Source organism: Epinephelus lanceolatus, chromosome 2, assembly GCF_041903045.1.
Source record: "Epinephelus lanceolatus isolate andai-2023 chromosome 2, ASM4190304v1, whole genome shotgun sequence".
NCBI classification, from domain to species: domain Eukaryota; kingdom Metazoa; phylum Chordata; class Actinopteri; order Perciformes; family Serranidae; genus Epinephelus; species Epinephelus lanceolatus.
The window spans coordinates 31,617,710-31,643,035 of NC_135735.1; the positions used below are offsets into that span (position 1 = coordinate 31,617,710).

A 25,326-nucleotide genomic window follows, 5' to 3' on the forward strand; every position below is an offset into this window, starting at 1 on the left:
TCCTGGTTAGAATTCATTCAGCATTCATTGTTCAGTAGGTTTTTACCAGGAGCCAAATTATCCAAAGACATCTCTTCCTCTCCAAACCAAACATACCAGATGATTAAAAATGGGAAAAACACTGAATAAAGCAGTTTGACATTACAAATCATGGTTTCTCCAAGGCTGTCCAGTGTTCCTTGGGTTTTAATTAGGGGCAGGGTTCCTACTGAGGTCTCTCAAAAACAAAAGGACCCGGTGATTTCAACTGGTAAAAACACTGAATAAAGCAAGTTTAATATCAATGTTTCTCCAATGCCATTCAGCTTGCATGACAGCCAATGCAAAAACATGAATGGTCCTATCAAAAGCCAGTGTTTGGTTTGCTCATTCTGGCCCATTATAGAAACATGGGGATCTTCTTAGATGAAGACCTGCTCTCTTTGTAGATATAAATGGCTTATTCTAACAAAAACACAATGATTCTGAAGGTGATGATAAACACTCAAGAAAACATGCTTAGTATATGATATTCCACTTCTGCCACTAAATCCCCTCTAAATCCTACACACTTGACCTTGAGGTAAAGTTCCAAAAATGGAGGATTCCTTATCATATGAAGTGATTTCAACCCACACATCCATACAAAGTAGCTTGAATTAACAATTGTCACCACAAATGCTGTCTACTTGCTCATCAAAACTGAAATGTCTATCATATTGTACACCTCCCTTGTTAATGATTTGTCTTTAAAAGTGTATCTCCTTTATTATAAATTATGTAATGGAGTTATTTGAAAATGATCTAATGCTTATGGATTCATGGCCTCTGCGACTGTCCAGAATAATGGTGCCATTAGGTGTTATGGGAAGCTATAACTGTGTGTCACCGGCATAACAATGAAACTTTATACGAATGAAATGGGGCCGAAAAATTTACCCTGTGGGACCCCCAAAATAATATCTGCCATGAATGAATTGGCTGTGGTGACTAAGAATGCCTCATCAGATGGCTGAGTTTTAAACCACTGAAAACCCCAGCTCATCACAGTTATCAGCAACGACAGATCGGGGTTATATCCTCTTTTAAGTGCAAAACGCTGTGTCATTCATTAGTCAGTTTTGCTGAGTAGAGCAGAATAGACCTGCTCTGTCTTTTGTTCTTGTATACAAAAGAAATACAACCAATTTAAATACTGAATTGAGAAACTGAAAAATAAGGAAAAAAATATATAGTAGGAGGGGATTATGAGAGAGGAGATAGCATAGGAGCAAGATAAAGGGATAAAAGACATTGAGAGAAAGAGAGACAGAGATAGAAGGAGAGATGTAGATGAAGCCAGAAGGTGGAGGAGGAGAAGAGAGGAGTTAAGTTGGCCATTAGCGATGCGGCGTGTGGAGCCCACTCTTACATGCGTTCCACAAGGTTAACGATAAGAGCCCCTCAGCAGCTGAAATGCTCAAGTAGCTTTTATCGTATCATAATAATGAATCAAAGATAAAATAAAATAAATGAACTCCAAAAGGCGAGCAAGTAAAATAAAACGTATGTGCAGAGAGCCGGGTGACCAGGCAGCAGCCCAAATAGAGAAGAGAGAGAGAGAAACTGTGGAACGAGTGAAGGGAGAAAAAGGAGTAAAAATCTTTGCTCTCTTTACGCTAATATCTTCTTATGTCATCTGGTTGAAAAATATTTGCCTTCGGGTCAGGGCTCCCCCTGTTAGGAAAAGGCTTCTTCACGGCTCTCTGCTACATTAAATATCTGGCCTCTGCATCCCATTTACTGCTGCTGGCTATTAGGACATAGAGAGAGAGAGAGAGAGAGAGAGAGAAATAAGGGAGTGTGTGAGGTTGACAGAGCAAGAGAGAATAAGTAAAAAAAGGGAAGAATGTGGAGATGGAAAGAAAGAGGGATGTTTGAAGGAAAAAAGCATTTAAAACACAGCAGTAAGAGAATCAGAGACAGAAAGAGAGAGATGGAGTCTAAAAAGCTTCTATTGTTTTGTTTTGTGTGTGTGTGTGTGTGTGTGTGTGTGTGTGTGTGTGTGTTTAGTGCCCTTGGCAAGAGCAGGAGATCTGGCCATTCAGAATGGACAGTAGTTAGCCACCCACTGGAGCAAGCTGTTACCACTTCCTTTTCCCTCCTCCCATTGCCCCCCCCCCTTCCACTCATTCCTCACTGTTCTCTTTCATTTTGATGCAAACGTGGTAGTTAAGGGAACAAAAAGGTTGTAACAGTAGCCTAGAGTTCACCGTTAAGGCCATGTCTGAATGCTCTTGAGTGTTGGATCAATTTGCATTTGGTAAATAAACAATAAAGCTGCTCCCCTGCCTTGACAACAGCAGGAGTACCATTTAGTAAGTCGCTAACCTACGTTAAAAGGCACTTGAACAGTGTTACAATAATGACTGGCTGTGTGTGGTTCATTTCTTGGCCTTATCAATAGGGTCACTTGGGATGGAATTGAGCATGGTGTGGTTGCGATCCCCCTGTTTGACTTCTCTCCTGTGCTGCTGACCTTGTTTGGACTGTCCCAACTGCTTCAGCATGTTTAATATTTTTGTCCTCCACTTGGATTGTTTGGACTAAATGAACTCTCACTCTGGCCAATATTGAGACAGGCATTGTTTACCGAGTGTGCTTCAGATAACACAAAGACAATCTATGCATTTATAACTCAGACCAGACCTGTAAACCCATCGACCACTGCATTATAACCAGACTAAATACTAGTTTTGTGTCGGTATGTTGTCAGACATGTCCTCAACATCAGGAATAAACCTTTTAATTTTTATTTCCAGCAACCCAGAAATCATTGAATAAACACATTTCCCTCACAAGTTAGTGGTATTTACTTCTTCTACAATCCAATTAATCATATTTTTATAACTTTGTAATTCTATAACACCTTATTTTAAATCCTTCTGCAAACTTTGCTAAGTCTGTCTCTAGGTCCCCCCGTCAGCTCAATCTGGGCCGTTTGAAGGCATTATTCCATGTAACACATATTAATGTCAGTATATGGATGCACTACAGTTGTTGCATTAGCTGATGTGACCATGGAGATAAGAATGACTGCCGGCTTGACCGCAGTTCATTCTGCTACATTACTAACTGTACTGAGTAGCTGTAGCTGGGTAGCTACCTTGCTAACACTGCAAACAGATATAATAAGCATGAGTGACATTGACAGCTGTCAGCGGCACAATTATATTAGACTTTTAATGAAATGGAATCATTGTTTAACTTTCCAGCAATGGTTTTCCAAGTCTGCATGAAATAAAGGTCTGTGAGAATATTACAATACCCACTAGACGGCTGACTAAATTGATGGATCATAATGTTGTCGGTACAATAATCTCTTAGTACAGTACAGTGATCTGAAGGGCCAGATGCCATATCTTTGACACCCCTGATGTATGGGTTGGCGAGCACAAAGGCCATGCGGTACAGCTGCGTTAAAACAATGTAAGAGGCTACGTTGGTGAGGGTGTGTTGCTTCAGGGACCTTTGAGCATGGGCGGACTATGAGATTAGATTAACCAACATGTCCCACCACCTCTACTACATATAGCAAGATACACAGACTTTGTGTTTGTGTCTCTTTTAGTTCTCGCATCTTTTTGTAGTTTTGTGACGTTTTTGGTCTTTTTTGGTCTCTGTGAGGTCATTTTGTGTCATTTTTGGTTATTTTGTGTGTCTTTGTGGTTATTTGCTCATTTTTTGTAGTAATTTTGATCTCTTCGCAGTTTCTTTGCATCTCTTTGTGGTCTGTTTGTGTCTCTTTGTGGTCATTATGTTTTATTTTGAGTGATATGTTGAAGGTGAAGGCCAGGCCTGAAACATAGGGCACCTTGGCCTGTGCCTGGTAGGCCCATTCAGTAATTCATCCATGCCAGTGAGACATGAAATATGATGTAGGAAGTTCAGTTTGAATAACAGCTCCATGAGTTTGAAGGCTAGAGTTACAAAGTAATCTAATTATGCTTGCATGTGTTAGAATGACCTCCCCAACGCTGGATGTTGCTGCAAAAGTTGAGCTTCAACTTTTCCTGCTGGAGCCCTCTGAGTTGGCCTCATTCAAATAATTGGGGTCATGTGTTTTTTTCAGGACTGTTGTCTGTCTGAACATGTTGTAAACATAATCTTGCGAAGTACAGCACTGCTGGAAACTAGCATGCATGCTCTGTGAACTATCTCGTAAATTACGTGCGTATTGTTTGGTACCAATCTAAAAGAAATGTGTGTGTAAATCAGAGACAAAAGACAGGTGTCAAAACTGGAAGCCTGGTTTTAATTGATATTGCTCTACTGTAATAATCCTGAAAGGCATAGTCTGGAGTAACACATGTAATGTTTCAACCCATAGTAGTTTAAGTTACAGAATCATAGGTCTCTCTTTTTGCATTGAACAATATATACAATGTGAAATAAATACATTTACACAAATGGACATTATTGTTGGAGCACACTTGTATGATACACGTCACAAAAATATACAGGTTATTGTTTCTTTTTTTTTTTCATTTACTGATGTGAAGCACATCTAAAATCTACGGACATGTTTTTTAATTAACACTACAGGGTCTTCTCTCGTACACAACTCTTCTCCACCACGACGGGGTCTTTTTAACCTTTAAATATCCTTCGTATCCAAATGTGTCATCGTTCTCTCTCCCTTAAATATTTTCTTCACATTTGCAAATTCAGACTGCAGGGTTAGCTGCAGCACAAGTGGCAGTTACATTTGGGGATTAAATACAACTAAATGACTAAACACTGTAGAGCTGTAGATAGACACAGTTTGGCCTTAGCAGATTTCAGGGGCAGCCATGGAAGATGGACAATCCCGCTTTGTCCTTACGCCTAAATAACTCATCCCTCTGTTCCAGCTAAACTATTGTTACATAGAGTATTCGCAGCTAATGGATCTAAGTTCCAGATGAGGGCGGTAACATGGTGCCTAAAGTGCAACCAGGTCAAACTCTTTCTATCGATGGCTCTGCAAAAACCCAGTCAGTCCTTCTTTCAACGCTCCTCTTAGAAAATACCAGTTTGGTTTGTTGTCTCTTATGTGGTTTTAACACTAACTGCAGAATCATTTTAAAAGCTTCAACACCATTTAGACGTGTAACACAAAACAAACAAGTGCAACTCTTGTCTCATCATTGCACAGTCATCCAAATATTGCCTTTTAACTAGCAAAAAAAATGTATGAAAACGCCTTCATTTTGTACATCTAAATAATAACTATGAGCAGCAAGTTATATCAAAACCTCCGAAAGAATCACACAATCTCCCTCCTGATTATAGCTGGTAGATTTATTGTTTTTTTTTTACTAGCAAAACAAGGTGGCATACGGCGAACCATTTCCTGCCAGGACCATCATTTACAATAAATTACTCGTTTGACACTGGTAATTTGTTATTTAGGAAAATTCAGAAAGACATATCAGCATTTGCTAATTTAGAAACTTGATTCTTTGAAAAAAAGGCTATTAACCAAATCCAGCTCAGCCTTAATCACCTCAGGGAGACGTGTAACATCTTTCATTGCGTCAAATTGCTCAGAAGTACACAGGTTTGGTTTGACAACTTACAAATAAATAAAAACAGTAACATAAGAAAGAAAAATAATAGTGAGAAAAGAGCACTTTTCTTCCATAGGTTATTTGTCGATCATTGTACAGTGGATGATAAGGAATACCATCGTTCTGACCATGAGACAATGTTTTAAGGTACAATCAAAACAGGAAAAGCAACTGTCATCAGGGACTTTACCTGCAAATTTATTTTATGCACCTGTGAAATAATTAGTGTGTATATTTCTTTTTAAGAAAAAAAATGACATGTTAATGTTTAAGACCTTCGATGTGTTGTTTGAATTGATGCTATTTGTAGCAGAAAATCTATAAATCTAACTGTGTATAAAGAGGTACCACAAGCACAGTAACGCGTTCATTAAAGGAGACTTTGAGTTTTAAATCTTGAGTTCTTAATTCTGGGGCCGAAGCAGAAACGTGTCCCACAATGTAATGAGTGCATGGTGAAGAGAAGAAGAGAAACAGCAAGTGCAAACTAAACATGTCGAGCTTTTTTTTTTCTTTTTCTTTCTTTTTTTTTTTTTACATTTCCCATCAACCCACAAAAACCTTTAATCCTAACCTTCACCTGTCCGATCATTACTCTTTGTGGTAAAACAAGATATCTTCCTGGAAATGAGCTGAAAACAGGACACAACGATGGAGGGAAAGAAAAAGTTTTTCATCTTCGTATTTTCTCTTTTTGACTGCTGAAACAGTAAAGATGATTGAGCCGAGCTGTATGGAAGGCAGTTATGTACAGCGAGTTTATCAAAAAAGAGTCACCTACAGTTCTGAATTACTCAAATGTCCTTTTCATTTCATCGTTATTTAAACCTAAAGATATACAGTATATTGTTTATTCTACAGGAAAGTTACACAAATGATCCCTTTTTAAATACTTGTATGGTGTTTCTTCATTTAGATACTAAATATTTAATTATTTATGTATAGTTTGGTAAAGATGAGTACTGTAATTTGATCTTGGTGGTCTAGTTAAGTTTCTAGAAGAAGAGCCTTATATCCGGTTCGGTTCATTGAGAGAGAATCCGGTGCCCAGACCCCCAGCGGACTGATCCGACAGACAGACAACATGGCCTCTACTCTACTCTGTGTTGTCTAAAGAAGAAGCACACGGCACAAGAACGGGAATCACCACAAGAAAAAGTACACAGCAACGCCTTAGAAGACTCAACAAAGGAGGAAAGGATCAAACAGAAAGACTTGAAAACAAAGAAACAGATAAAACTAAAGAAACAGGGTTTTTTCTTGATAGAAAAAACAGCGAACATGAAACACACATCGAGGCTGAACTACATTTTTTTCCTTTTTTTTCTCGATTTTGTTTCCAATAAAATGTCTTATGTTAGAATTATAATCTGTATAATTTACAATATACAATGTTTAAGAAGGCTGAGAAAATACCCCTTACTTATAATACTGATGTTTGATACAGAGCGTGTGATGTTAGAGATCAACTACACTTAAACTGCAGCACTCCTCAGCTGTGACAAGTTGCCATTTTACATTAGATTATACCCTCATCTACATTACACATTTTGGCATTCTTATTCGGCTTTAGAAATGACATAAACAATGATATATAAAAAAAAAATCCCTCGACTGTCTCCACCTGTTAAAGCTGTGATCAGTCAGCCATGCGATCCTGCTGTAACAATGAAATTGTTTTTTTATTTGATTGTAAAATGTCAGACAGCTTCCTGTAAGCTCAGCTTTCCATTTCTTGCCACTAAACAATGCACATTAAGTCACTGTTTGCAACACTTAATATAGCAGCAGACCACTATCTGCTATGGAAAGATATAGTGGAATAATGATGTCGTGCATGTTAGTTCATGTGAGTCCTTGTAAGTGAATCTGCGTGGAAGTGTAGCGCTCACCCTCCGGTTTCCCCCCGATTAACACCATTAGATCTGTAAGCACAGTTGCTATTGTTAGCACTATATACTGAGTTAGCAGTGTTTGCTACTAGCTGCCTGCTCAGTCACCTCCATGTGGAGAACCATGAGCACGCAATCCTGCCAAAGACTCTGAATCCCAGATATGCTCTGAATGTCGCACACTGCTCCTTTAAATTTAACAGGCCACTTCGACTTTCAGGCCCTGTCTACACACATTCAGAAAAAAAAAGTATTTTTCCATCTCTGTTTCGGCTTCTCGCCCACAAAGTTTTCAAAAAAATGTCTAATAAGGTGCCAATTTTCAAAAGCTCCAGTTACTTTGTACTTGTGGACATTTAAAATGGAGCGTTGGGGAAATAATGATGTCATCTTCTTAGTGGGTGCATGTCAACTGTTGCTTTGTGTAATGACCATGCGCCAGAAACAATAACGACGCTGGACTTTTTGTTTATGTTTTGTTAGCATGCTTGGTGTAATGACTACTTTACACTTAAACTTGCTGCGCCCAGTGTTATTTGGTCCACTTCAATGTTTGTGGTTGTCGAAGGAAGACTTTAGCACGTCCAGAGCATCACTCAAATCTTACAGTAAGCTCCTTCGTTCGTAAAGAGAAGAGTAATCAACAGTAATGAGACCTCCAGTCGGTGTTTGGTAAAAAGTAACTTTAGCTTGTAGACTTTACTGCCTTGGCAACGAAGGGAGACTGCAGAAGACAGCTAATGCTGGCGAGTGTTTGGAGTCGTTTTGGCGTTCTAGTGCATAAAGAGATATTTTGTAAAATGAAGGTTGTGTGGACAGAATTATTTTTTACACGTAGGGGGAAAGATTTCCACTTGAAAAAAATATCTTTTTATGTGTAGACGGAGCCTAAAAAACGCCTGTAAATTACTATAAAACTGGCCACCTAAAGTCCTTATCGTTACGAGTTTATTTAATTAATGTCATTAAATTCATATTTTAAAAAAATGCTTTTTGATGAGACTTCTCTTTGTTCACCTGAAATGCAGGCTATATTACAGATGTGTGTCTAACAATAAGAAGTGGAAAAGTGAGCTAACATAAAACTGTCAACATGATGTTTTTTTATTGATGATTTTTTGTGTTTTTGTGAGCACCGTCTCCCTCTACACAGATCCAGGTTTAAGTTGTTCTAATGGTCACCACACTCAGCCACATGGCTGAAGAAACATGACTAAACAGCTGATTATAAACAAAGAACTTTTGTTTTTCATCAGATTAAAAGTGACAGCAAAAAGAGCCTGGTCAAACATCAGAGCCCTGTGATAACGGCAAACTGGATTATGGATATTTTAATTTTCTTAGCTGCTTGTGTTACTTCTTCGGCCCTCACCATAACCGTTCCTCACACAGCTTTTATGTGACGGTGGCATTAACAGCTCATCCTCACATTTCTGGTCCACATTTGTTCCTGTCTAACTTTCTCTAACAAAGGAAATATTGACTGTTATCTAATAGCGTATGGCAAGTTACACAGAGAGAAGGAGAAGCTACAAACTCTCCTCAAATCCCCGTCCTCTCTCTCCCAAATTTAAGACTGGCACGTTATGTTTATATTGCAGACTTAGTCCATATGCACAAACCCCTCCTTTAAAAACCACTATTGCTCAGAGTTTCTCTAAGATAAACGCTGATTTGTTAATACATTATTACTTGTTATATTTATATATATATGATAATTGCTGAAAGTGGTCAAGCTGATAGAAAAAAGGAAAGACATATTGATTGATTCAGTTTTAAGAAGACAATATTATTAACAAAAACAAAGCCGTGTTATATGTCATATACAGGATGACAGTTATTTACAACCCTAATACTGGTATCATCGCTAAGATTATTTTCAAGAGAGAAATAAAAAAAAAGGAGTTTGAAAGCAACAATAGTTGTTCTTCAGTCAGTTTTGTCAGCACACATTTTCCTTCTGGTTCGTATTGCGTTGAGTGACTGAAGCGCCCCCGTCACTCCCTGAATGGATCACAAATATATCTCCGTGCTGACACGAGAGATGAGGTGGAAGTTGTGAATGTAACGGAGCAACGAGGGGAGTACTGAAGTGACACTTTGCAGTTTTTGGAGTTTGGGTAAAGAGCACAGGCTGGACTATTCTTAATGGCACATTGACAGACTGAAATCTCTACTGACTTATGTGTGGAGAGCTACAAACCTGGGCCACTGAGCAGCTGAAAAGGTTTTAAACAGACGTCCAAACACAAGAGGAGTGTCTGACAGAATGAATGTGGACTCAGCCTACGTTTACCAGTCGGACAAGCAGGAATCCATTCTTGACAGTATAGATCGTCTTATTGTGTTGAGTAGTCTTTTGACTCTGTCAGTCGATCACACCTCAAGCGGTTTGAATATTTGGAAACATTTTCAGCCACATTAAGTGTGCAAACACTTATTCTATGGTTATACTGACAGGTTTGGGAGGCCAGGGTCACTGATCCTCAACATATACAACAAATAGTAAAATTGTAGTTGATGTACGGGAGTCATGGGAAACCAGGAACTGAATTTAGGGAGAACCAGAGAGTGTTTACAGCAGTGGTTTCCAATCCTGGTCCTGGCCCTGCTGGCTTTCATAACAACCAGAAACATTTTCTGGGTGGAGCAGAAAACCAGCTTGAGGCCCAGCATTGAAAGCCACCGGTTGATCAAACCAGAAACAGTTTTGGGTTATGACAGTAAAGTTTGCTGGCATCCTCTGAATGGATGAGCTCCATTCTTTGGCAGGGCAAATCTCCTCTTCTTTTCTTTCTGTCCATCCTTCCAAATTTCATTGTACATGTAATTTGACAACAAACGTCATTAATACTTCTTTAGTGTTCTTTTTTTTTTCTCCACTCGTCTTCTTCTTGAACACTTAAAAAACTCTGTTGGGGGAAATAGGGAGGGAAAAGGAGACACGAGTGCAGTCTTACAGTCTCTCTGAACTAAAATGAAGAGTTTTCAGTTTCTTTTAAATGTGTCCTCATTTAAGTGTTTGTCTTTAATAACATCTTAACTGTTATTAAATGCATAAGAGTTTTGCCATCTTCAGTGTTCGGAGCCACTGTGGTAACTGTTGAGTGATTGTTAATAGTTTTAAAACCAAATATCTTCTTGCCTTGGTAATACGGGGGTCATGTCAGTCTGTCAGCTTCTTCCCCAAAACAAAAGGTCAAGTGAGCGGCCTTCTGTCAAAGACAGCGAAAGTTCAGGGGTTCAGGTAAGAGGTTTAGGTTACTTGTTTGTTCATAGTTGGATGTGTCAGCAGACATACTTCAGGGACATGTTTCTGTGTGTGTGCGCGCATGTGTGTAAAGAGTGTGTGCGTGTAAAAGAGCAAGAGGTCATTCAAAGTGAGATTCAGACTGGCGTCTAGCTGTCCTTCCGTCTATTCTCCCGCCCTCAGACCTTGGCTTCCAGCAGCTCCAGGAAGAGTTTGTGCATTGGGACTTTGCCGTCCTGCTTGATGCTGTAGAAGTGTTGCACGGCCTTGGTGGAGGTCTGGCGGAGCAGGGGGAGGGTCATGAGCAGCTTGCCCGCCCGGCGGGGATCCTCCTGGTGCTGGGAAGCCTCGTAGTCCTGCAGGGCCTCGTGGAGCACATCCTGGAGCTTCTGCACTGCATCCACGTCCTCAATGTGCATGGAGTCTGGAGAGCGAAGGAAGACAAGCACATGATTACGATTCAAATGTGAGCAAAAGATATTTGATGAGGCATTTGTAGAATTTCCCACAGATGTTGTCTGTTTGGTCATATCTGGACATGAAATTGAGATAAATCTTACATTAAAAATATCAATAAAGCAAAACAGGGTGTAATGGTTAGATTTATTTGTTACTATTAGAATATGATGTAATTTGGACAGCGCATTTTAAATAAGCATCAGCTGTCCAAGTGTAAAGTGAACTCTTTGGCTGACTGAAATTCTTGTGTTTCCGAATTTTCTAGCAATAAAGGCAGACATGTTTTGCAGTGCAGAAAGCTCCCACAGCTCTCTCGGATGATGTTTACAACAGTATGTGTCTCTGTCAGTACCTGTGCCCCCTCTGTCTGCTGTGTCATTGATCAGTGCTGCAAAGGAGAGCGATGCTAAAGACTCAATCTGAAATCCAAACAAGGCGAACACAGGGATGCTACTGAAGGCCATAAACTCACGCATGGAAATTCTTTACGCTGTAAAGAAATGTAATTTTGATGTATATTTAAAAACGTGCAAAATACCTCTCTGCATTTGCATTGGAATATAAACCAACATGTGTTTTATACTGCAGACCAGGGTCAACTTTTAAAAGTAGAATTATGAATGTAGTACTGTAGAATTAAACACAGTCCATTGCTCTGTAACATAGATGTAAAACACAGAATTTCTAGACGAAACTAAATCCAGGATGGAGGCTTTAAAATCAGATGTTGCTCCCTGCTCTGTCTTTAAAGTGTGGATCTGTGGGTGTGATAAATGGACACACAAAGAGACGAGTGGGCGGAGAAAAAAGAGATAGACTTGTCGAATGATGGAGAGATGCAGGAACACCTGAAAGTCTGTGTGTGTGTGTGTGTGTGTGTGTGTGTGTGTGTGTGTGCATAACCATTTGGCCGCACACATCTGTAATCTCCCTTTGAGCTGGCATGTAAGGTGCATTTCAGCATATGTGGCAGTAAAGGCTGAGACTGTCCCTCAATAATAATGCTCCATATTGCCCCTTAGGGAGGCAAAGTCTTAATGTGAGCTGGCCTTTAGCTCCCAACCTCCGATCAATGTCTCCGATCAATGACTACATGCATGTTAAATAATAATCACAAGGCAACTATTGATAGGCCACCACACCCCAACACACACACACTTACACACACAAACTAGATCTGCAGAGGGGATGAGACCTATGAGTCTAACAATGCTATGGTACTTCTAACAGCACACTCCTCACACAAACACACCTGCTGAAGCATTTGTACATACGAGCAAACCATGGCAGATAAAGTATGACCTCACACAAACATTCATTTAATGCTAAGTAAAACATACATAACATTGTGCAGACAAAATAAATCAACAGAAAATATGTGAACACAGCCACACACACATACACAAACACAATCAAATACACAGTGTTGGATCTATAGAGTGTAATGCATGTATCAGTATGCAGGACCAGACCAGTCAGTGGGCTGGATTCTATAGGGATCAATAGAAAACTCAGCTTCTATCTGTTCTCAAATTGTCTACTTTTACCCCTGTTTAAATAAAATTGGGTGGTCCACTAGTCTGATCTTTGTCCATACTTTGATGCTTGATGATATTTTCATCAGTGGGTAGGGATAAGTTATATTTATTATGTTAATGGGGTAGATTATTGTTTATATGTGTGTTAATACAAAAAGAAAAAACACATTAAATACAATCTACATAAAATCTCAGCTTCCGCATTGCAGATCTCTATTTTGTCAGTATGAGTCACTTTTACTTGTCTTTAATATTTTTTCAGTTATTTTCAATGCAAACATGGTCAGGCCAAATATTTAGTTGCCCTCTATGCAGCGTCTCTTGTTAAATGAAAACATAATTTAAACTTTATACTACTACGCTATGTGTAATATATCCCTCTTTCTTGAGAATTGGGACAAATTACATCCTGCCTTATTGACTTATCAGCACACTTACTCTGTTTCTGGGGTGAAACATTATTTTTAAAGGATTTATTTACATGTATAAACATGATTTATGAAATGGGTGAAAACACCCTTGCCTTAGACAAGCATTTACGTCTTCAAACAATTAAAAAAAGTGTGAAATGCCTTCAAAATGTAAAACTAACAGTATCTACTGTTAACATCAGTGGAAAAATGTACTGTTATAGTCATCTTATTTTTAAACATATTTCTTTTAATGAAATATTGGCCCTTTTAAGATGTGTCTTCAATTTTTGTCATCTGTCAGATTTCTACAAAAACATAATTTAATGAGGCATAAAAGGGGCTAGCAATTTTCCAAGAACTCCTGTCTCACTTCCTGGTCTCCAAAAAGACAGGAATGCTGCTCAAGTACTGGTAATATTTCTATTTTATCATTAATGATATTAATTTTGGGTGTGTCTCAACCATAACAGGTCAACTCCTTAAACCTTCTAGATGAAAACTAAAAAAGAATTATGGTATAAAAATCTGTATTTTGATGAGCTTTAAGAGATCTTAGCTATAGAAACTTTGAAAATAAAATTGCTCCTCACTACGACTGCTGTGAATTGATAAATAGATAACTTTTTGTCAACACTGTAACGTGTACACTGTCAGATCTGACATCTATTATGTCTGCTATTCAAGAAAAAATGAAATCATTGGGAGGTTGGCCCATTACAGGATTTAATAGTCAATACTTTGATGTTTTAAAATATATTTTCCCAGCCTAATTGAAGAGTAAAAATCAACCTCACCCAAAATAAGGTTTTGTCCCTGCTCTCAAGAATGAGTGATGTACAAATCAATGAGTGTTACTGCCGGTTGCAATTAAAAAACAATCCCTTACTTGGATTTCTAATGAGCGGATACCTGATGTACAGCCCATAATGACCACGAGTTAAAATGAAGTTTAATGAGTTTCACATTGTTTTTGATTAATACTGTGTGTTTAGTATTTAAGCTGGTAGACATGGCTGCTGCCTGCGCTCTGACCCGCAGTACACTCACAAGTAAAACAGCAGACGTTAATGAGCACGAGCACACAGGGCTGTTAAAACACACATGTTAACACGGAGCTCACAATGCACACACACAAATGAACGCACAGACACACACAACACACACACAGGGACACACACAGACACGTGCCTCTTGTTTCCCATGGCTAGTTTAGCTGTCTTTACATGTGGGGCACGTTTGCTAACATTTCTTAAGGCTTGGCTTCATTAATGCAGACGATTAGCATCCTGTGAATTAATTAGTGTCAGTGCCCTTCAAAATGCTAATGCTAGCATTCTGTTGTCTTGAAGAGCAGTTGGAGAGTCTGGGCAATGATGCAAAGTTCTTATTTGGGCGTCAGCTGTTTCGATTTCAATCAGTTAAACGAATGACTATTTCAAATGTGAGCTCTCTCAACAGTGAGGTAAGCTTTTGATGGATAATTACTTTCCGGACTTATCGGGATATTTTTTATGTTGCATGTGCCAAATTCACAAATGGATTTCAGCTTCAGTATGAGTTAACAGCATGCTATTTCCCCCTGCAAAATAAAATGCATATTGTAGTTTGACATTTACCCATTAGTTTTCTGCTTTCATCTGCCACAGCCTGACAGGAACAATACTATTTATTATTGTACTAAGTACCCTCCTGATATGGGGAGGTTTTTGACATGTTACTCTGTATTTACAAAACAAAAAAGTGAAAATGAAGGTGCAGTGTTGACATAGAACAATATATGTGTGTAACTGTGGGCGGGTATAGCATTGAAAACATTCATTAAAAATGCAGACCAATACAATGTCACCACTTACTTGGAAATTACCAGGAAGTTGGATCTAGAGCTTTAACAATGAGCTGATTTATTTATAATTTTATCTACAGAAAATCTAATAATTGTTTAACCTTTTAACATAATTCTAAGGCAAAAATACTCTCTGGTTTCAGCTTGCAAAATGTAAAGATGTGATGCTGTTTTGTTTTCTATCTTTGCAAAAATTAATATCTTTGGTTTCTGATTTGACAAAACAATTTGAAGATGTCCTGGCAGGAAATGTTATGGACCAAAAGATTAATCAAGAAATGTATTGCCAGATTAATAGATAAGGAAAATAATCTGAAGTAGTAACAGCAATAATTGAATATTATAAGATTCACAACATTTTGAGTGGCAGCACGTTAAATGGGTGTATCTAATAAATCTGAGTATGTTACCTTTTATGTTTAAAAGGTTGTTCTACTGACTGTATAAAATATTGGACACAGCTACCACGACGTCAACCATTGGTTTGTGGACTTCTGTTTTGAAGCCTCTAGTAGGCACTTGCCACCTTGGTGTTTTGGAGAAAGAAGTGACCAAATATGGACGACAGGATGGAGCTGTGGAAGCGTGAGGGGTGCACCTGACTCTGTGGTGATGCCTCATAGTCACTCAAAGTGGCCTCGATTTTAATTATGCACAACTTTAAGCCTTCATAAAATGTAAACGGGTAAGTTATATAAGCATCTACCCCCTGTAAGGTTGTCATGAATGTTGACATTTGCTATAGAGATCAAAAAAAATTGCAGCAGGCTGTAAACATGTTTATTTCTGCTGTAAAGTTAATCATTTTAACATAGGTGTCTATGGTGACTGATTTGCTCATGGAGCCAGCCTCAAGTGGCCATTAGAGGAACTGCAGCTTTGGACACTTCCACATTGGATTTATTTTTCAGCCACAGAGGTTGCCGCTTGGTTTAAACCACTCCTTCTCTCTCTACCAGACCTGTCAACTCATCCAGACCACTGTAAATCTCAGGGGCAAAGAGGACTATGTAACACCTGTTTGCCAAATAAGTCATCATCACCATCATCATGATCATCACCACTGCTGTCCAGCCTGCAGAACCAGACGGCTTTCTCAACTTTCAGTCTGCAACATTTATAGACCAACACATGCACACACACAAACACACAAACAGGCAGAGCCAAGAGATTGATTGTCACATAGCCCACAGGAAAACAACATGTCAATACTTTCTGCATGTGCATGACAGCATGTGCTGTATGTGTGTGAGCAAACATTTTTAGTGGCTCATATATAAGCACACACTAATGTTATATGTATGTGTTCATGTGCCGGAGAGATGATATTTGAGAAAAAGAGCTTGAGTGTGTTTGTGTGTGTGAATGTGTCGGCGTATGTGCGCGTGTGTTGATGGTGGCAGAATCAGAACAAAAGGCACCTCCCTCCCTATTCAAAGCTCTCCCGTTGCATTCTCCCATTTAAACACATTGTATTGACAGCTCCCCCCTTGTAATTAAAGTACTGAAGAGCTGGCCGGCTTCCAAGACAAAGTTCAAAAGACGGGTCATGGGAGGAAGAAGGTGTACGTGTGTGTATGTGTGTGAGGAGGAGCGTGTGTGTGTGTGTATGTGTGTGTGTGCGTGTGTCAGTCAGCTGTCGATGCAGCTGGACACATCAGAGAGGGGGCTTTATCGACAGACTTTGGGTTCTAATGATTTCAGCTTATTTAACAGGCATCTGAAGAGACGACTATGCTAATTGTAAAAGGGCTCGCCACTTTGTTTGGGGGTGGGAGGTGGGCTTCAGGTTGAAGAGTGTGTGTGTGTGTGTTTTTATACCTTTCTGTGTGTAAAATAATTAATTGTGGGCATGTGTGACGGTTAGGAGTATGATGAGACAAATGGCTTTAACAGTGAAAGTAGAAGGTTTGACAACTGCAGGTGCAGTGTGCGAAAGTATGCGTCAGGTGTCGCAGTCATGTGTGTGTTTGGATGTGGAGTATTGAAATCAGTCCTTTGATGATTCAGTTTAAATGAGTCCCATGGGAATGGAGATGCCTAGGATTAACTCTTTCTCCAGGAGTCGCGTGCTCACAAACTCAAACACACACACATACACACACAGAGACAAAAACATGAGCAGTTTCATACCTGAGTTAGCCAAAGCGATGGCCTTGAGAGCGACAAATTCCTCCTTCTCTAGCTTCATAGTCTTGTATTTCTTCACCAGCTGGAGGATGGCATTGTTCAGGTCCAGAAGTCCGGCTAGCTTCGACTGGTCCTCGTCCATTATGTAGTCCTCTGCATACACCAACTAAAGAGAAACACACAGAGAGGTTGCAGATAAACATGTACTTTTATATGTCATTAGAACAAGAAGCAAACCTGAAGTGAAAGATGCTGACCTTGTCTTCAAAGGACAGTGAGCGGTAGACAACACGTAGGATCAAGATCTCCATCCATGCACTCTGCAGTAGACTCATCTGGTCTGCCAAAGACAGCGTAGAGAACCCTGGGAACGATTGAGACAGAGACGGAGACAGAGAGAGTGTTGTTAATTTAGTGTGCAAACAGTTAGGTTGTTTTTTTTTAAATACTGTTTTGCTGTGCAGGAAGTAAAATATATTAATTGGCTTTTAAAAGTAAAACTTAAGAGGAGCAAAGAGAGTGAAAAGGAGAGAGTAAAGCTTGTTTTGAAGCTGGTGAGAGGGTCAAGATCGGCTCTCCTTTCTTCTCTCCCTGCCCACCCTCCATCCATCCAGCTGACCACAGTCCTCCTCCTCCTCCTCCTCCTCTTCCTCTTCCCCTCTCCCCTGTGCCCAGGGCTGTTCTCTGGGGAAAGGCAGGCCTTATCTCCCCCTGACACAGCCTCCATGGATCAATGCTGGCCATCGCTGCTGCACCGCTCAAACACACAGACTAATTGCTGCTATGGCCTCAAAACTCCTGCTTTCTCCGGTGTCAATCCATGTCTTTCTATTTGCCTACGTCTATACCTGTCTGTCTCTCCAATCGCAATCCATGCTGCTTTATCTGTCAGCGTCTATCTACGACTGACCATCTGTGTGTCTGATTCTGCCTTCACCCTTTTTTTCCCCCATCCATCTTGATACATTTCAGTCTCCATGTCGTGTCTGTTTTCGGTCTGTCTCTGGTTCACATTTTTTTGTCTACTGCTTTTTGTCTGCACTTCCTGTGCTGAATGTCTCCTTTATTCCACTCTCATTTTGTTTGTAATATTTCCACTTCTTCATTTCATATCTTACATTCTTACTTAAGTGCAGCAGACTAACGCCTGTTGTCTCTCCCTCTCTTGTCTTTCGCTTCCTGTCTGTCTATCTCTTTAATGGAACACCTGCCCACTCACACCTTTCCTCACAGCTGTCCTCTCCTCACACACCTGCCCATTCACACCTGCCTGCCTACCCATGTGTGTGTGTGTTTTGGTGTGTGTGCAAGCCTTCATAGGAAAGGCAAAGACAGTAGCCCATGTGAGCACACCTGTCAGACCTCACCGCAGCCATCCAGTTTGTGTATGTGTGTGTGTGGACGTGTGTGTGTGTGTTTGAGAGGAGCATCCTGCCAGGAGAAGCAGGCAGATGAGAAGGAAGATATTTCCTCAACAACATCTGCTGCCATGTGCCTCCTCTTGAGATGGTAGGTGTGTGAGACTGTGTGTGTGTGTGTTAGGGTGTGTGCATGTGCGTTAGGGGCTCTTATCTCACAGTGTGTTGATGGGTAATGGCAGGCGTCTCATTATGTCCAGGTTGCAGGCTATTGTTGTTTGTAATGTGCTCTAATTCATTCTATCTACAACTGTTAACAGCTCCAACATGCACGCACACACACACACACACACACACACACTTATGTACAGTAGACAGACACTGCTGCGCACACACACAGTATACAAAAAAGCATAGGAACACACTGGAATGAATCCAATTGCGTATGATTGATACACACACATTCACACACACAGGGCACAGTGAAGCGAGCAGTACTGTTGCCAACTGGCAGTGTCTTCTTCTACTTAATGAAATCATCAGAAGGGATTAGAGGTGAATTTCTTAAGGGGGTCTTCATGCACACACCCACACGCACGCACACATCCCTTTCACAGATGTCTTTAGGGGGTCCTTAGGACTTCACCACTCATCGTGGGCAGGGGAAATAAGCATGGGCACTGCTAAAATTAACCCACACACTTATTGAATGTGTTTAAACCCTGGGGTCAAGTGAAGAGAGGAAGACATGAGTGAGGGGTTAATATCATTTAATGGTGTCACTGGTTGTGCGTTTTAACTTGTCTGTGTGTGTGTGTGTGTGTGTGTGTGTGTGTGTGTGTGTGTGTGTGTGTGTGTGTGTGTTTTCAGTGCTTTGGCATTGGGAGCAGCACGCAGGGTTCAATCAATTCGCACACATCCCTCTGGTGGAATTTGATCCGGGGGCAGTGGGGGCACACAAGGCTCAAAAAGTGGGCACACACACATATGCATACATATACATGGAGTCACGGGAACAAAAATACACAGGTACACACAAGGTAAAAAAAATTGTAAGAGTCGTCCAAAACACTCCTGAATGATTAGCTATATGTCGATAATATGGTTTACACTTCCCTGATGCATCAAAAATAATCTCCCTCCTAATTACACTTAAAATGCACAGTTATATGTGCACACACACACACACACACACACACACACACACACACGCACACCAATAATTAAAACCCCTGTGATTAATTTATTGAGCTGAAAGTGCAGCTTTTCCTATTGAGGTACATCAATGATTTTTATCAGGACCTGGTTTGTGTGTGTGTGTGTGTGTGTGTGTGGTGTGTGAATATGTGTATACCTATAATGTGTACTTGTTCATAATATACATAATTGCACTGTAAGTGTGCTGGTTTGTTGTTTCATCAGCATGTTTATGTCCTTTGTGTATGCATACATTCCTATATATATTTATGTTTCTGTGAGTCCCTGCATGTGCCTCTTCATCTGTGTGTATTTCCCTGTGTTTGTGTGTGTGTGTGCCCTGACGCCCCTCCCCTCCCCGCCAGCCTGTCTGCGCTGTTCAGCCATCCAATGCCTCTTATCTGTCTGATTAATAGGCGGCCAGCTTCAGGACAAATTAATTAACAGATAACGCCATCTCTCCCTTCTTCCCTTCCTCCCCTCCTTCTCATGAAGCGATCGATACAGCAGAAGAAAAGAAACATCAATGGGAATTTAGTGCTGATGATGGAGAGAGAGAGGTATTGATGGAGAGAGAGAGAGAGCACGAGAACGAGTGAGGCGGAGGGGAGAAGAAAGTAAAAAGCGGGAGAGGTGTTAGAGGGAGAGATGGTGATGTTGGTGGGAGGGGTGGAGACCTTTCTTTCATACCTGTGATTTCACTTGACAAAAGAAGGTTCCCTATTTGGCTCTAATTACATTTCCTTTCTGCCCATTGTTGATAAGGCATCTCATACTATGTGTGGGAGTGTGTTTGTGTATGTGTGGATGTTGAACAGCCTGTGTTTACTGTGGTGGCAGTGGTGGTGGTGAGCTGAGCTGAGTGTACAGTAATGTACAATGAAAATAAAGTTCAAAGCTTGGCATAAACATATTAATATACACTTGAAAGGAGAGAAAATTGCTTAAGGACATGACCTGCAAGTAAAGCCATGTGCCCCCTGGACACCATTATTGGATATATGCTTATATCTCCAGTACACGCTACATCTTGCTGTATTGGAACATTGGGCAGGATTTACATTTCCTGTTAAGCATTTCCAGCAAAACCATTTAGTAGTATATAAACTTCATTTTTAGGAGACAGGGTTGAATATTATTTTTTCTTTAAAGATTTTTTTTTGGCATATTGCCTTTATTAGACAGGGAAACTTTAGAGTGTTGGCGGGAGGGAGCGGGGATAACATGCAGCACAGTGCAAGGGGCTGGAATCGAACTCGCAGCTGCTGCAGCAATAACGTAGCCTTTGTACAGGGGTGCCCGATCTACCAGGTAAGCTAGGGGTGAAGAGTTTCTACTAAACACAAGTGTGTACAGAATCCGAAATTAACTTTTTGTCTCCCTGGCTGAGAGGACTTGTAGACCGTCCAAGCACATTTTCATTGGCCAACATAATAAATTGCCTTTTTGCCACACATGCATTTGTTTAAGTACATTTCATTGTGATAATGGGTGTTACGGTACGCAAAATTTTTCAGTACAGTGAACGACTCATCACCAGCTTTTATTGTGAAAGGTAAGAACAGAAGAAGTGGCGCTGTAAAATGCTGTTGTTGACACTGTTGGAGGAATAAAGAGTGTTCTGTCTTGGTTCAGACTTCAGAGCCTCTGTATTGTTATTTAATACCCCCATGCAAATGGGCACAAGTCATAACCCTTTGTACCCACAGTAGCAGCAGACCAGTGGCAAGTGATGGTTTAGCGGATCAGCTGATGTCCCGTACGGTTAACAGTGCTTCATGGTGCAAAACTAGGAGCCCTTGAGATGGTCAGTTTCACTGCAAGATGCACGTAAAACCACACGTGACAGAAGAGAAGCAGCTGAGCAGCACACCAGTTAATGACGCCAAAATGTGGTAAAGACTCTCAGCGTTTTTTTATTACGTGGCTATTTTGGGACAAACATTTACCTGCCAGCGTGGTGGATAGCCCCTCTGAGATTTCCCACCAATGGAAAATCTACCCACATTTGTCGCTTGCTGGGTGTTAATTCCAGACCCTGAGTGTGTACATAATGATTTGGATAAGCTAAGAGGTGCATCGGGTCAACTTAATGATCAAAACTTGGTTGCATATGTGTGTGTGTGCTTTTGTTTGGGTGTGTCTGCTAAAATATTAGGACATTCTCTTTTATCTATGAAGGTACAGAGAGAGAGAAAGAGAGTGTGTGGTGTGTGTAGGTATGTGTGTGTGTGCCACACATTGGTCTGACAGAAAGAGGCTGCAGTGCAGTCATGCAGACTTAACCTCTACTGCTTGCTCTTGCGCTCTTTCTTTTTTCTCTTCCCTTTGCTCTATCAGACACACACATAAAGACAAACACACACACAAACACACGTCGATTCCCCAGCCACCCTGCGGCCTGTTTGTCTGCCAAATGAGTCCTGACTGCACGTTTACACCCGAGACCGCACAACAGTCTGGCACACACACACACACACACACACACACACACACACACTCACAGGATAGCCCTCTCTCACGCCCCAGTTGCTACACAGACACACACCAACACACATATCCAGGAGGCCTATATTTGTTTTCTTGTGGTTACAGGGCAAATGGGAACCAGTGAGAACTGATCGTGATGCTTATGAGTACCCGTGCACTCATGTGAGTACAGTTGGTGGCGTTTTAGAAACTGCTTGTATGTGCATACGAGTCTGTGTGTGTTTGTACGATGGTGCCCATGTACGTCTACAATAACTGATGCATTAAAGAAAGCTATTCTGTGTGTGTGTGTGTGTATGTGTGCGCGTATTAATGTGACAAGTGTGAAAACTGGTTGCATCTCTGATCTGGTCCGCGTTATTAACACGTGACTAGTCTTCATATTCTGTCACTGTGGTAAAAAACAGGACTTTTTGCAAAAATTTATTTTAAAGTTATTTTAGGCTACAAGTAAAATTGAGGAGGTCAAATAAATTGGATCTAACATTTACACGATACCTGTTAGTCTCTACATAAACCACACACTGAACTGAATCATTTGTTTCTTCTGCAACATTTTCTCACACCTGTGTGCTGCAAGTAAGGATGTAACAATACCAAAAACCTGTGGTACGATATTACCCTGACAATAAGTCTAAGATACATATTCATCCCAATATCAAAAGCACAAAGAAAAATGCTGAATTGAAAAAATGGAATTCATTAAATAATAAAGCCATTTTCTCATTGGGTCTGAGCTTGTCTCTTGACTGTGCCCTTTACTGCTCAACCAAAGACAATACAATCAGGGCTTGAGATTAAGCTTTTGAAAAAACAATAAAATCAAAAGGGATTTGGACAATCGTTCTATTTTCTTAACATACAGAACATATAATTAACAGGTAACAGTTACATGGCTGGGACGATTCTCACTTTACCATCATTGCCTATTTTGCCTGGCACCTGGCCAGTTTAACATGGTTGGCGAGACCTTTTAAGCCAAAAACAAGATGGCTGCTCTTTGTTCCATTGTGCAGCGCCTTTGAAATCAGAGCTGCCACACTGTCAGAAACAGAGCTTTTGATTGGTCAATAAGTCAGGAACATAACCTTTGATGGGTCAACAGACTTGGCTTCATGGATGGCTAACAGCAACATAACTGTTTTCATCAAAGTAAAATTGATAAATAATCATAGATGATAATGTCTTGTCAGTGTAAATAGTCTCCAAAAAACACCTCAGTTTAGGCCTGGATTTCAAAGCTTCTGTAAGGGATACAATTGCACTAGAGCTCCTGCTGGAACAGCATATCAGTTAGCTTCAGGGCAAAAAGGAGTAAGTCTCTTGCATGCAGGGTTTCAACAATACTAAATGTTAGTAATGTTATGTCGTGAACGACACTGTTTACCCCAGAGTTAACTTCTGTCATGTCCAGCATGTCAGATTTTTCTTATCAGTCCTGTTCAACGCTTGGTGGTGAGACAGACTCACAAACGCAGCTCAGCTGGAAGAACTCAAGAACTTAATTACGTAGTATATTTTCAAATAACATTACATACATTTATTTTTCACTTGCCAAACTGGACGGCGGCATGAGTCATTCTACTTGCCCGAACACAGAATTTGCCCCATGGCAAGTGTTAGCCTACTGTTGGGCTGTGCCAATTTTTGACAAACAGAGATGACAGAACGTAGCTGAAGTGGCAAAATAACTTTGAAATATTGCGACAGATTTCTTTACAGTCCCATAACGGCATTGAGAGCAATTTTATAGTGATAAATTGTTATATTTCTAGCTGCAAGTACAAAGTGTCTCAATTTTACAAATGTGACATTTGTGATTTCAAGACCTCATCCTTTACTTCAATAACAAATACAGAAATGTCTTTCTCTTGAACATTTAAACTTAATCCTTAATGTCATTCATTTCTGGGCACCTATGGTAGCTGTGTTGTTGCATTTCTGAAGCCAAAAGCCATTTCTGGTAACAAGCATGACTTCAAAAGTTTAATTGTTATATCAGCTCAATATAATATGTTGCTTCAAAACTGACAGCTCACAATGTCAAGAGAAGGAGTGGGTCCCCGTGATTATGTGTGTGAACATGGCCAGGGTGCTGCCAGCAGAGAAACAGGTCAGCTCAGTGTTGCTGGACCACATTTGATATGAATGAGCCAACTACCAACTTAACCCCCAGTGTGAGACCGTGGCTTGGACAGAATAGGCCAATGGCACTTGGGCAGTGTGTCTCGCATCGTGTGGTGGCTATCTCCAAAATTCTAACCTCCAAAGCTTTTACATACAACATCGCCACATAATTAGCAAAAAATTCTTGCTCTGAAAAATTACAGTCAGATTTCAGAGGCTTTTGAAATTAAAAATAGATTTTCTCTGGCATTTTTGCCTTTTTTTTGGGCATTGGCAAATATGGAGGCATAAGAAGGGTAATGAAATGCAAATGAAGTCCCCAGCTGGAATCGTATCAGGGACATTGTGGTTAGCTTGCAATTTTACATCACATACTGGTTTCCTTTTGGAATGACATGATTTAACAGGCATTTAAATGGTTTGGCTTATTTATCATATTTTATGTTCCCTCAAGCACATTTGGGTCCTTTGCCTTCCAAATGTTTAGTGGTTTTGCATCTTGGCTATAGATGACAGCTTGTGTATATAAGAGAGGCTGTCTCAGTGGCCATTTGAACTTATCAAAATATGCCTTTTAATCCTCACTTTTAATTAAGTACATTTTACCTGTGTATAAAGCTGACTGTCTGAATATTAACTGGTTGTAAAATATTGGTCCATCTGCACTCTTGCAGCAGACCCTGCACTCTTGGAGCACCTGCTTGCTCTGTTACCAGCGACACTGTGCTCTGTCCTATTTGATTATGGCCCCAGGACACGTTTAACAGGAAACTTCTCAGTCTGTCTCAACAATTAAACAGCAGAGACTCACACACTTATCAGGAGTTATCAACCTTGAAGTTGTAAGACGAAGCTTCGCACATTGTCATAGAAATGTAACACTATACAACAAAAATAAATTCACACTGAGCACAGTCAAGGAAACTGGATGTGTGCTGTAAGAGGGGCATCCTGGCCTGGAGCTTTGCATTACAAATGTGAGTAAAAAGCACATGTAGTTTAAAACAAGGTAAAATATTGTAATAAGCAAATGCAATAGACATGTAGTAGACACTTGCC

The 25,326-nt window shown here is 40.3% G+C and overlaps 1 protein-coding gene across 6 annotated transcripts in view; it reads right to left on the minus strand.

The window, feature by feature from the left end:
- Positions 1 to 4,255: 4,255 nt before the first annotated feature.
- esrrga (estrogen-related receptor gamma a) overlaps positions 4,256 to 25,326 on the minus strand; it is a 186,719-nt gene continuing 165,648 nt past the window's right edge. For all 6 annotated transcript variants that reach the window (XM_033624368.2, XM_033624343.2, XM_033624351.2 and 3 more), the window contains 3 exons: positions 17,353 to 17,459; positions 17,099 to 17,261; positions 4,256 to 11,136 (listed from right to left, as the gene is read on the minus strand). In XM_033624368.2, the coding sequence (XP_033480259.1) occupies positions 10,892 to 11,136; positions 17,099 to 17,261; positions 17,353 to 17,459 (515 nt within the window). In that variant the 3' untranslated portion in view covers positions 4,256 to 10,891. The remainder of the gene's footprint in view (positions 11,137 to 17,098; positions 17,262 to 17,352; positions 17,460 to 25,326) is intronic.